This window comes from Heloderma suspectum, chromosome 1 (assembly GCF_057233095.1).
Source record: "Heloderma suspectum isolate Gila_16-S chromosome 1, 16-S_ref, whole genome shotgun sequence".
Taxonomy (NCBI): Eukaryota; Metazoa; Chordata; class Lepidosauria; order Squamata; family Helodermatidae; genus Heloderma; species Heloderma suspectum.
In genome coordinates, this window is record NC_139458.1 from 225,441,654 (window position 1) to 225,455,653 (window position 14,000).

The window sequence follows — 14,000 nt, forward strand, 5'->3', positions numbered from 1 at the left end:
TTTGCTCCATTTATTTTGATCCAGATGCTCTCGAGGGGCTACCAAGCTCCTCCTCCTGTATTTCTGTGCAGAGATATGTATTTGTCACATACAGTGCAACCCCACCTCCCTTTCTGTTCCTCCTGTTCTTTTTGAACAAGTTATATCCTTCAATTGCTGTATTCCAGTCATGAGAGTCATCCCACCAAGTCTCAGTTATACCTATCAGGTCATAATTTCCCTCCTGTATTAAGAGTTCAAGTTCGTTCTGTTTGTTTCCCATACTCTGGGCATTAGTATATAGCATCGAAGACCATGTGCTTCATAGTCTGGCTTTCTTCGTACATGTGTCTGAAGACTATTATTGGGCGCTATCAGAGCTGTTCTCTCCGTTGCAGTGCATGCGCCTACGTCCATTGTTACCCCCAACATTACATCTCCCTTCCCCATAGGATTCAGTTTAAAGCCTTCCTGATGAAGTTCTTCATGCTGTGGCCAAACACATTCTTCCCATCCTTTGTGAGGTGCAACCCGTCCCTTGCCAACAGCCCATCTTCCAGGAAGTATAGCCCGTGGTCCCAGAATCCAAATCTCTCTCGTCGGCACCACCTTGGTAGCCAGTCATTCACCCGGAGTATTTTTCATTGCCTTTCTATCCCTCTTCTAACTACTGGAAGGATGGATGAGAAAACTATCTGGGCCCCAAAGTTCTTGAGTTTCCTTCCCAGAGCTTCAAAGTCTGACGTGATTTCTTCGTAGCTCCGCTTGGCGGTATCATTTGTTCCCACATGGATGAGAAGAAAGGGATACCTGTCAGTGGGCTTTATGAGTGCAGGCAACCTTTCAGTCACGTCTCTAATTCGTCCTCCCGGGAGACAACATACCTGGCGGGTCCACGGGTCTTCGCGACATACTTGGGTCTCGATCCCACGCAGCAAGGAGTCTCCCACTACTACCACTCTTCTTGTTGTTGTAGGCCTGGGTTTTATCGCCTCTGTCTGACTGACCTTCAGCCTCTTGCTCACTCTCATGTAGGTTCCCCTGTGATTCTTCCTCTGCAGGCTGTCCTCCAGTCTCATCCGCAAGTACCTGGAATCGGTTCCATAGTTCCAATGCTTCCACTGGTGCAGAGTGGCGTCTAGTTCTTCTTCTCCTAACTGTCACCCTTTTCCATGGAGTATCCTCTACTCCATTTTTCTTCACCTCAGCATTTCCCACTGCCTCATCTTGCTGTTGCTCTTCAAGCTTCTGGTCTTCCCTTTGCTGCTGTAGTTCCCCCATTCTGTCCAAGAACTCTTCGTGTTCTCTTATTCCCTGGAGGGTCGACAGTCGCCGCTCCAGTCCACTTACTTTTTCTTCCAGCAGCGTGATCAACTTGCACTTGTTGCAGGTGTAGGCCATGTTGTTCTCAGGCAAGAAAACAAACATTTCACACACCTTGCAGCACCACCACTGGAGAGTCTTGTCCTTCCATAGCCTCTTTTCCCTTTTTGTGTCTAGCTTTGTGAGTCTTCTAGACTAGCCCGTGCCTGTTCCTCTACTCAGTAGACGTTAAAAGCAGAGTCCCACTTGTGTGAAAGTGTGTGTTACAAGACAAATAAATGGAAAAAAGTTAGTTTAAAATAAAATAAAAAATGAAAAAAAAATGTTAGGGGCCTCCCCCTTGACCTTCCCTGTCGAACTCCCCTGGCCAACTCCTGTTTGCTCCCCCTGTTTGCTCGCTCTGGTCGCTCGCTCTCTGGGAGCTTGTTTGCTTCTGTAGTCCCTGGACCAGCTGGAGCAGCTTGCTCTGCTCTGCTCTGCTCTGCTCTGCTGTGCTCAGCTGGGAGGCGGGAAACAGACCAGTACAGCTTACTTTGTTTTATGTGTAATTTGGAAAATACCTTATTTAGGCATTCAGGAGTGAGATTCTCCTACTGGAGGAAGATGAGTATTGTTCTTCAGGTCCCTTTTTAGGGGCACCCACGTTGGGGACAGAGGGCTTATAAGGGAACTATTGAATGGAACGGGAGTAAAACTTTGGTTCACAAGCAGGCCTGTGTTTCCTGGAGGGCAGAAATTCTTGCTGCCTGGAGTGTGAGATGCAAACAATCATGCGGTCAAAGCTGGGGTCGGGTTGTGGAACAATGGATCGGTATGGGAAAAAGTTACAACAGCTGGCTGCTCCATGGGTGTGGAGTTCCTGTGTACTCTGAGAAGGCCTAGGTAACATCAGCTGCCTAAATCTATGAAAAATGACTGTTTGTGTAGGTTTCTTCCAGTCTAATATGTCTTTCACCAACCCAGAATCAAATTTCTAGTTGGCAACTGGAAAGAAGGAAAAAGGCTAATCAAAAGGCAGGAAAGTTTAGGGGAGTCATTGACTCAGAAGGCAACTGCACCCTAGGAGAGGGACGTCTTTCTTTTGTTTTTTATTGAATATCTCATTTTTTTTTAATAACTCCAGGTTTTGCTAACGGATTTTTTGTTTATTTCAGGGCCTTTGGGGCCATAGTTTGCATGTTTGATGTCTTTTTAAGAGAAAATGGGATTTCTTACTTTAATTTTATTTATTTTTATTTATTTCATTTCTGTACCGCCCAATAGCCGAAGCTCTCTGGGTGGTTCACAAAAATTAAAACCAAACAGCACACAATAAAACCATATAAAACATATAGAACGTTAAAACCACAGTACAAGAATACAACCAGAATAAAACCTAGCAGCAGTGCAGGGGTTTAAAATACAGATTTAAAACAGCAAAGCTAAAAGTTTAGAAAGCTAAAATGCTAAAATTCCTGGGAAAATAAAAAAGTCTTCACCTCGCGCCAGAAAGAATACAGTGTAGGTGCCAGGCAAACCTCGCTACAGAGCTCATTCCACAGCTGGGGTGCCACAGCAGAAAAAGCCCACCTTCCACTAGCCACCTGCCTCACTTCCTTTGGCAGGGGCTCACAGAGAAGGGCCACTGAGGATGATCTTAAGGTCCGGGCAGGGACATATGGGAGGAGGCGATCCTTCAGATAACCTGTCCCCAAGCCGTTAAGGGCTTTGAATATTAATACCAGCACTTTGAATCAGGCCCGGAAATGGACTGTCAGCCAGTGCAGCTGAAAAAGTACTGGCATAATATGAGCTTGCTGGCCAGCCCCTGTTAGCGATTTTGCTGCCCTATTTTGGATCAGCTGAAGTTTCTGGACCGTTTTCAAAGGCAGCCCCACGTATATCGCATTGCAGTAATCCAGATGAGAAGTTATCAGAGCATGGATAACTGTAGCTAGGCTATGTCTGTCCAGATAAGGCCATAGATAAAAAGTGCTCCGTGCCACTGAGTTCACCTGTGCCTCAAGTGACAGTTCTGGATCCAAAAGCACCCCCAAACTACGAACATGATCCTTAAGGGGGAGTGCAACCCCCTCCAGAACAGGTGGAATATCACCTAGCCGGGCAGACGAACCACCCACTAACACTACCTCTGTCTTGTCTGGATTGAGTTTCAGTTTACTGGCCCTCATCCAGTCCATTACCATGCCCAGGCCCTGATTCAGAACAGCCACTGCCTCACCTGGGTTTGATGAGAAAGAGAGATAGAGCTGGCTGTCATCTGCATATTGATGGCACCTCAGCCCACACCTCCGGATAACCCCCCCCCCCCCAGCAGTTTCATGTAGATGTTAAACAGCATGGGGGATAAAATAGAGCCCTGTGGAACCCCATGGCATAATTGCCATGGCACAGAGCAATAATCCCCCAGCACCACCTTCTGGAATTGGCCATCCAAGTAGGAGCAGAACCACTGCAGTGTAGTGCCTCCAACTACATCTGAAAACCTGCGCTCAGTTTGGGAACTAAACCAGAAATTCAGATGACTGAAGAAGAATGGAATAAAATTTGGCAGAGAGTTCCATTTAAAATGCTATCCTCTAAAATCAGGGAACAAACTATTAAAATGATACAAGGCTGGTATCTCACTCCAGTGCACTTATATTAATTCAAAGAACAATACATTTTGCTGGAGGGGTTGTAAAGAACTAGGCCCTACACAACACATGTGGTGGGAATGTGGGAAAGTGAAGAAAATATTAGACTTTGTTTTTTTAGAAATTAGTAAAATAACAGGACAAAGTATATCAAAAACACCAGAATTAGAATTACTGGGAATATTTCAAGGTAATAATGAGAAGTTATTACATAAAACACTTAGAAGGTTTGTAACAACTGCAGCTAGGTCGTTGATAGCCAGCAAATGGAAATATCTAAAAGGAATCTTGCTTAAAGAATGGTACAACAGAGCATGGCGGTGTTATTAGAAAAATGGACAAATAATATTAAATTAGCAAAAGGACAAAGAAAAAGACAGTTTTAGGGAAGATAGGGATGTACGAAAGTCACTTACCTTTTGACGAAATGTGATTCGAGGTGGGGGGGAAGCGCCCCGTCCCTCCCCCCGAAATTCTGGCCAGGGGGGGAGGCACCCCGTCCCTCCCCCCCCCCGAAATTCTGGCCGGGGGGGAGGCGCCCTGTCCCTCCCGCCGCGAATCCTGGCTGGCCGGGTCTGCAAATGGCAGTGGCTGTAGCCGCCGCCGTTTGCGTCCCTGCAGTCAGCCGTGATAGGCTACGTAAATGTTTACGTAGCCTATCACGGCTGAGTAAACAAAAAACAAAAAAACCGCGCGTATGCAAATGGCGGCGCCCATGGGCGCCGCCATTTGCGTTCCTTATTTTGGCACGTCTAGTCTACGTAAACATTTACATAGACTACAGTGAAAATAAGGGGAACGCAAATAGCGTAGACGCATTTGCGTACGCGCGGTTTTGTTTTGTTTTACTCAGCCATGATAGGCTACGTAAAGATTTACGTAGCCTATCACGGTATTTTTTTAAAATCTAGCCGTGATAGGCTACGTAAATCTTTACGTAGCCTATCACTTTTTTTGTTTTTGTTTTACTGGAAATGGCGGCGGCGGCAGTCTTGCTTTTGACCGATCTGGCAATATATCTTCAATAGTGGGCAGTAGAAAATGACTTCTTAGTGTTTTATTTAAGGGCTTTGGATCTATGCATACTCTGAGTTTCCCTGATGGTTTTCAGATCACCACCAGACTGTTTATCCAGTCTGTACTTCTCTCTACTGGTTGAATAATGCCCTGCCATTGTAGACTTTGCAACCCTTCTTTCAGAGGCTGTACTAAGGTTACTGGTACTTCCCTCTTAGGTAACTTAACTGGCTTCATGCTTGTATTAATCTCTAGTTTGTAAAATGCATCTAGGTGTCCATCTCTCTCAAACACATCCCTGAATTCCCTCTGAATCCCTTCTTGATTCTAGCTTCATCTGAATTTTCCATCACTCCACTATCCACTGTCAATATGTTCTGGAACTGTACATTTATCAGTTTCATAGCCTGGACCATCTTGCGGCGTAACAGTGGTACTGCTCTCTGGTTATCTACAACCACAGACTCTAGCCTGTATTTCTTGTTTGTCTTTGGGTTAGAAATTTTGAGTTTGCATTTTCCCACTGGTTGTGATGTAGTGTGATTATACATTCTTAAAAGTTGATTAGTCTCTTCCAATGGAATATTGGAGTTCACAATATGGATGGGGATAATATTGCAGCTGACGCCACCAGTCTAATTGAATTATACCAGTCTAATTAATTATACCAGTCTAATTGAATGGTAACGCTTTATCCCTCAGGCACATGGTTGCATATAATTGTTTATATTGTCACATTGGCTTTTCCTGCTGCATGTTTACTACTTGATCTGTTAAGTACATAATGTCTTCACATTCGTTGTCACTCTCCATATTTAAGTGTGTACTGTAGCTTTGGGCTTTCTCTGTTTTGATAAATACTTGGATGCATCACTAGTGGTTAAGTTTGTCTCAGTTGTGGCATTTCTTCCCATAAGCTGGGCAACTCTCTTTTTGTCTTGCATATTTCCCCACATGGTACTTGAATTGCTGTGTGGTATTCACTGTTGTCCTTACATCCAATTTCTCCCTCTCTTCTGTATTTTATGGACAAGTTCCACAGCCTGTCCTTCCAGAGCTCTAATCTTGTCTTTGGACAACTCAGGAGCCCATGAAATCTCCAAGCCTTTCTCTAAGGTCAAGTCTGCTTTTCTCAGCAATCTCTCTCATACTTGAGTTGTCCTGTACCCTACACATTATCCGGTCCCTTATCAAGCAGTCTTTGACATCTCCAAAATTACAACTAGCTGCTAATATCTTTAAACTGGTGTGATATTCCTCAGTGCCTTCCCCCATTGCATGGTCCTGCATGAAAAAGCTATATCCTTCTACCATTTCATTCTTTCTGGGGTTGCGGTGGGCATCAAAGCAACCTAATGTTGTAGCCAAACTACACTATGCTTGGGGAATGTTTGCACACTATGTCTCACTTATTTCTCTCCCTCTTTCTCCAATCAAATATAGAAGTTTCATTTTCACAGACTCCTCTTTATCTGCCATTGCAATGTCCACATAGAGATTAAACTCCCCTTTCAAGGGGCCTGTCCACATGGGAGGTTTTCTCCAATGCTGCCATGGCTTAAAGTCACTTTTCTACAGAACTGTCTCAGGTTGTGGCTTCTCTTTCCCCAGGCCAGAGGCAGTGGGTGTTGCCTTTAACTACTTCCTGGTTCCTCTCAGGAAGCACAACCCATTCAGGCTGAACCCAGTAGTTACTTCATATTGTTACAGAGGAAAGGGGTGGGCCCAGGGGAAGAGGCGTGGCCTTTCTGGCAACCCCAGAGGGCCAGAGTGGGACCACTGGAGGGCCAGATTTGGCCCTTGGACTGGAGGTTCTGCACCCCTCATTTAACGTTACTCCCAAAAAAGATATTCCCTACTCAAAACTCTCATAAGTGCCTAAGTATCAACTCATAACAGGTAGCTTGGTTAGTACTTGGTTCATAAATATTCAATGCCAAAGTTCCTTTTATCATAATACATTGTCCATCTATTACCTTTCTTATTGCCTATGAATTTAAGAGTGCAGTCCAAAAGGACTGGCACTCTTTAAATTGAGGGTTCTGAGATCAGCCGTTTCAGCCCATCTAGCTGACTTACTGTGCTATGAGCGGGATGGGCAATGGAGAGGTTTGTGAATCTAGCAGATCCATCTCTCTCCTCCCTTCTTTCCACCCCACCCACCATCACAACCCCTTTCCTCCCTCAACAACCCTCTTCCTGTTGCAACCTTGGAAGAAGAGCCATCTTGGAACTTTCCACAGCAGCTAAGAGTGGTGTATGTGTAATCTCTGCTTGGATTTCCACACACAGACACACCCAGGTCACAGCTCTGTGTACAGGCATATCCTTCATTGGTAAATCCATTTTGCCATTATTAGCTCATCCCAGACTATGAGGTACTACAAAGACAGCGTTAGGGAATTGTCACTTTTCCAGTGTTTACAAGTGCCGTTCATTCAGCTCCCAATGGTGAAGTAAGTATGTCTTTGTGCAGAATGTCCTAAGTGTCCAAAAAGAAATTTAGAGGAGCCAATTTGGGATTAGGCAAGATGATATTGACCTATCATTTGAGAGATTTCCTGCTCTTTGGCCCATAAGTTGTTTACTGTTTTATACACCCTCCATTTAGTCTCTATTTTCTAAAAAACAAAATAGCATTCCATATGCTTCTGAAAAGCCCCAAAGCAGGACATGAATGTAATAGCCCAGTCCCACTGTTGATCCCAGCAACTGGTGTTCAGATGCATGCTGCATCTGATCCTGCAAGTAGTACGTAGTCACCATGACTAATAGCCATTGATGGCTTTATCCACCATGAATCTATCTAATCTGGCCTTCCTGTAATGTCTGGGCTGCTGGTTTTATTGATAAGTTCCATTTGTTTTGGTTTTTATTGGCAATCTCTGTTTTTATGGATTTTATTGACTATTTCTTATGGGTTTTTATTGTATCCACATTGTGGGTTTTTTAATCTTTTACGCCGCCTTGAAAGGGTTCATCCTTAAAGACAGGCTAAAAATAATTTTAAATAAGTGAATAAATAATCCCCTTTTAAAGCTGTCTAAGGGCCAAAAAAGACATTACTTTAAATCTGTATCTAGCAAATACATCTTTTCCTCAACCACTTTTAGTCCAGAGTAGGTGCAGGGCCCTCTGATCCAGATTGGAACCATATTGTGAGGGATAGGGGACATTTAAGATCTGGACTGGGGCCCCTGTGCCTATTTTAGAATAATTTTTAAAAGACATAGGTGCTGGATACAGATTTAAGTAATGTCTATTTTGGCCTTACATTGGTGGTCATCACCATATCTTGTAGAAGTGAATTCCGTAGTTCAGTTATGTGATAAAGTACTTCCTTTCATCTTTTCTGAATTAATCTTCACTGTTCAGCTTGTTTGGATGATCCAAGATTCTAGTATTATGAGAAAAACATCTCCCTAACCACTTTCTCCAAATTATGCATAATGTTATACACCTGTATCATACACCCTTACTCAGCTTTTTTCTAAGTTCAAAAGCCCCAAATGTTGAAACCTATCCTCATAGGAGAGTTGCTCCATCCCCCAATAATTTTACTTGCCTTTCTCTGCACCTTTTCCAGCTCTACAATATTATTATGGGTTGGGTGTAGGTCTCAGTGAACTTTCAGGGGGCCCTTGCATCCCAGTGCCTATGTCTGCAAAGAGATTCAGGATCCCTTTCAACTATGTAATCCTTGACTTTAAGATTTCTGTAAGTAAGAGCCAGTGTGGTGCAGTGGCTAGAGTGTTGGACTGGGAGCTGGGAGATCCAGGTTCTAGACCCCACTCGGCCATGGAAGCTCACTGGGTGACTTTGGGCCAGTCACAGACTCTCAGCCCAACCTACCTCACAGGGTTGTTGTTGTGAGGACAAAATGGAGTGGAGGAGGACTATGTACGCCGCCTTGGGTTCCTTAAGGAGGAAAAAAGGTGGGATATAAATGTAATAAAACAAACAAATAAATAAGTAAGTAAGTAAAACTATTTGACGCTTCTTGCAGTTATTGAGTGTAGTTATTTCATTGTGTGTTATTTACCCTTCACAGGAGATGTTACACACACACTTCTTTTTGCTATTTGGAGCTGGGCTGCTGTTCCTGACAACAGGTGAGTCATTTTTATGTGGAACTAGTGCTGCCACTCTGTCTCAGTGCTGTCATGATAACAACAATGCTATATAGAGCCTGTTTAAGCCCATTGAAATAAATGGACTTACGTGTGCTTAACTTTCTGTTGCTTTGTAGCCATTCTATATATTCGGTGGGAGAATTATCAGCATTGCAGCTAGCTGGAGGAATGGTACAAGTGAGCTGGTATCGTTTGGGATATCCCCTCCCATGGAGCCAGGTGGCAGGGTCATCTGTTAAGCAGGCTATTTTTTGGAGGGGCCCACCACTCACCAGACGTAACTTGCCTAGCAGCCAGGGAACAGGGTTCCGGTGGGGCTCCTTAAAAGCCTGCTGATATCTGTTTCAAATCTTCTTCTGTTTAGAGGATCTGACACTCTGTTTTTAGGTTTCTCTTTCCCTTCCGCCCACTTTTTCTCTGACACATCCTAGACAGGAAAAGGGTTCCTCATGGGACTGGGAACGGCGTCTCAGCTGGAGCTACTGCCAACTGAGAGCTTGGTTTATGGCGGGTGGAGATGGGACTCCTTATGAAGTCAAAGCAGCACATTCTGTGATTCAGGACTGAGAAGGCAGCTGGATCCAAGTGACCAATGCCTTTCTGAGCTGAAGCCTCAGCATTTATTGTGATATGTGGCAACGTGGCCAGCCTTCTCCTCAGGACTGGCCCTGGTGCCAATAAGAAAGGGGACTGACTGCTGACATGGTTATCACAGTGCTTTGCACCCACGAACCCCCATTCCAAGATTGCCCTTCACCCCTTGTGCATTCTTCCAGTATACAGACCAGGCCTGACTTTGATATAAGGAAGAAAAGGAGTGACAGGTGGCTAACAACTGGCCACAGAGCAGCACACCTTACATTTTCTAAACAATTCCCTGTATTGGCCCCAGGAGCATAGCCAAGTCATTTGTAGTGTTAGAGGGGCCTAGAGATCCATAATGCTTGCGTAAGTTCATTATTGTTGCAGTTCCCTTGCTAGTCAGCCTCTGAGCATGTGAAGATGATTCAAAGGGCCAATAGTGCGGCCTAGCACATTCCATACTAATGAGTGAGAGTGTTATCAAGCACTCTGCCTGGGAAGCAAAGTTTGTTTACAGGTGGCTGTGCTGAGAACCAAATGCTGTTAGTAGGGGTGTACGAACCCCACTCAACTGTCCGGTTGGGGCATCCCGCTGGGGGGCGGGGAGGTGCTCCGTCCCTCCCCCCAGAATCCTCCCCGGCCAGCTCTGCTCCGCAGCAAGTCTGCGGAGCCGCTGGCCGGGCCCATCTGCAGCCGGACTTCTGGCCGCTGCCATGCAAATGGCGTCCAGCGTAGCAGACACTATTTGTGTCCCTGCTCTTTGCTGTGATAGGCTACATAAAGATTTACGTAGCCTATCATGGCAAAAGGCAGGAACGCAAATGGTGTCTGCTATGCCAGATGCCATTTGTTTCCAAAGACAGGCAGCAGTGGATGACAGTGGACAGATGGCAGCAGGTAGGATCCAGCCGGCGCAGATTCCCCCGGGTGGCAGAGGTGAGTCTTTCATTCTGCCGCGGACTCCAGACTCATTGGAGTCCATGGCAGAATTCTCCGCCATCCCTAGCTGTTAGTTTATGCTGGGAATGAACACCAGGAGGTGCTTGCTGCTGTTATACTGCTAACATGTATTGTATAAAACATGTTTGACCCAATGGCTCGTGGTTCAGAGAAGCTGTCTGATCCAACCATTGGGTACGCCTGTGTGCTGTAAGTTACCCAATAAAGTTGCCTTGTAAGTAAACCTTTGAATCTGATTTATCACTATCTTGGCACCTCTAACCTAAAAGTTCAACACCCATGGCCTGGGCAACACATTCTCTCGCTTTCTTCTCCTTATCAGGATTGTGGCAAGCCTTTTCCCCAGGACTGGGCTTGGCTACAATGTGAGGAGAGAAAGGCATGCAGGTGACAGAATATAGCTGCAGTGCTTCTTGCCTTAGACTGGGACAATAACATCTGCAACCAACCGTCACTGTTCCAATATACCAGCCTTTCCCAACCTGGTACCCTCCAGATGTTTTGGACCACAGCTCATATCAGCCTCAGCTAACTTAGCTGGTGGTGATGTAACATGGGAGTTGAATTCCAAAACATCTGGAGGGCTCCAGGTTGGAGAAGGTGACAGCACGTCTTATCCTCAGGGCTTAGCGTGCAGGAACAATAGCTAGGCCATCAAGCCCTATCCTGCTTTACCCTTGACAGCAACATTTCCTTAGGCCTACATTGTGTCGTTGGTGAAGAGTATAAATAACTGGTAAAAATATAAAAGACAAAGACAGCAGGGGGCTCCTGGTTCTTCCCAATTGCACCCTTTACTCTAGGCTAGGAGCTTTGGATTGTTCAGCAGGATGTGTACATCGGTCACTTCGTCTTAATGGGGAATGGCCTGCATGGAAGTCAAGGCTTTTCTTCTGCCCAGCTCCACCAGTTTGTAGCCAATCCAAATAGTGCCCAGATGAATGGCAGAAAGGTGGGAGATAAGGGGAGCCTTACCTGCAATCTCCTTACTCGAAAGCAGATCAGACTGGTCCAGAATTCTTAGCCTGGATCAAATCCCTAGTCCCAAAGGAACTGAATGGCATGCAGGCAGGTCATGCTCACATTCATCCTGCAGGAGACCCCCACAAAGAGCACAAGAAGCGGAGGTACAACAGTTGTTGTGCAACAGTTGTTGTGCAACAACAGTTGTGGATGCTGTAAGCACAAATACAGAAAAAAATGATACAGTATCATCTGGCAACTGTTCCAGAGCCAGGCTCCCTAGCAGAGAGTACTCTAGTTCTCAACCCTGTGGATCCACACACAAGGAGTGATGTGTCTGATCACATCCCACTCAGGAGCCACACCAGCCCCAGGGTACTGGACATCAGTAATTCAGAGATTTGGCTGCTTCATTGCTTCTAATGGGCCACTAGGGGACTGATCTGTGTGTGGTGGTGGGGCTTTGGGACAGCTTCCTCTCCAGAATGCTCAGAAACATCTGCATCCTCCCCTGGGAGGGAGAACTATCAGAGGAAGAGGTGGATCATCCAGGAGAACCTGGCCAGTATGTTCCCTCCTGAGATCTTTCCCAAGCTTCTTTCTAAGGCAGCCAATACACAGCACCTCTTGATCGACAAGCCAAGAGGAGCAAGGGACATCAGCCACACTGCTGCAGGAGGTCCAGCCCCCCCCCCCCACACACACACAACTGACCATGATACTCTTCCCTGAGGCTGTTGATAGGGTAGTCATGGTGGAATAGACAAGGTCGGCTTCGAACATGACAGTTCACCACCTGGTAAACAGAACATACTCACTACCAGACAACATAACGGAGCAGCTAAAAATCCCTTCAGTAGATGCACCCATCACAGCACTGTCCTTAGCTACCATCCTGTTAAAGAAAGAGGAGGTTCCAAGGATACTTGTGTCAAACAGGTTGAGGCAGCACTCTGTAAGAATTTTGGAACCTCTGTGGTGTCATTAAGAGCTTCCCTTACCAATTCCATCTTTGTGCAAATTTACCTACCTGTGTGCAGAGAAAATTGCGTTGGCTGACCAAGCGTTCCTAACAGTGTTAAAGACAGCCTAAAGAAAACATCGCTGTCAGCAGAATTTCGAGCGGACTCAGCTTTGGACACAGTGCAGCTAACCTCAAGACCCATGACCACCAACATTGTAGTCAAATGCAATATCTGGCTCAGAAACCAGGCGGTGGACACTGCCTCTCGGTCTAGACTAGCGAGCACACTGTTCACAGAAGCACAGTGAACAGTGTTTGGCAAAACTCTAGAGGCCATTTCGGTGGAGGCCAAAATTAAGAAAGTCCTTCTGATGGCAAAGAAGGAAAAATCAAGACTCAACAGCCCTTTTGGAACTGCAAGAGGCCATATAGCAAATACAGTTGGCCGTGCTCCTGACCAATGGACAGGGCCAAACATAATGGAATCCAAGCTGCCACCTCCCTCAAGGGCAGAAAGAGGCCATGCACAAGTTCATGGCCATCAGCCCAGCACACCCCTGCCTATAAGAGGCCGCTTCCTGCTCTTTGCAAATTGGTGGTTCTAGATAACAACAGACTCCTGGGTACTGTATCACAAAAGCTTAGGACATTCTGATGGAGCAGAAACAATGTTAAAACACATTTAAATAACCACCAGTTATCTTCAAAAGTGTCGATGCAAGTGAAAATATTTAAATGGTTTTGAGAAGGCATTCAGGCTTTCGGCCTCCAATGTTTTATAATTATGAAAAAAAAAAAAACAGGAATGCATCACTGTATAACCCCCTAATTAACTATGCACACAAATGCTTTTAAGAGAATGTATTGTCAATCTTTTATACTAAGCGGAGCCAAGCTGACCATGCTTCAGTCTGTAGTGTCAGTGCATAGATTGTTTTTAACAAACTATTTGGACGTGACAAAATTCTTCATCACTGTAATAGGATGTGTAGCTGCCCTTGAAGAGTGTTCTGAAACTGCAGTAAGTGCAGACTGTGGCAGCAAGGCTGCAAACAGGAGCACAGTCATATGGCTTTGGTATGCCAGTGCTGTGTTAGCTGCATTGGCTTCCAATTTGTTTCTAGGCTGTGCTCAACTTTTAAAACTACATGGTTTGAGGACAGGATATCTAAAGGATCACCTCCACCCACATAACTCCACCCATGTGCTGAGATCTTCAGGAGGCACCCTTTGCTGGATCCCTTTTCCATGTGAAGTGTGGAAGGCAGGGACACTTAATTGAGCATTTTAGTAACAGTGTCCAAAATTTCTTCCCCTAGGAAGTTAAGGGCACAATCCTATCAAGATAGGCAGCCGCCTCCAACTTTGGAGGTGACCGTCTATCCAAAGCAAGGCAGGAGAGGCATGGGGGAGGGGATCGTTCCCTCCGCACCTCTTCTGCCC

The 14,000-nt window shown here is 45.5% G+C and overlaps 1 protein-coding gene across 4 annotated transcripts in view; it reads left to right on the forward strand.

Annotated features, from left to right (window-relative positions):
- The window catches only part of ITGB2 (integrin subunit beta 2), a 98,205-nt gene that overhangs the window by 39,442 nt on the left and 44,763 nt on the right, over positions 1-14,000 (forward strand). For all 4 annotated transcript variants that reach the window (XM_084820516.1, XM_084820536.1, XM_084820527.1 and 1 more), the window contains one exon: positions 9,007-9,067. In XM_084820516.1, the coding sequence (XP_084676642.1) occupies positions 9,010-9,067 (58 nt within the window). In that variant the 5' untranslated portion in view covers positions 9,007-9,009. The remainder of the gene's footprint in view (positions 1-9,006; positions 9,068-14,000) is intronic.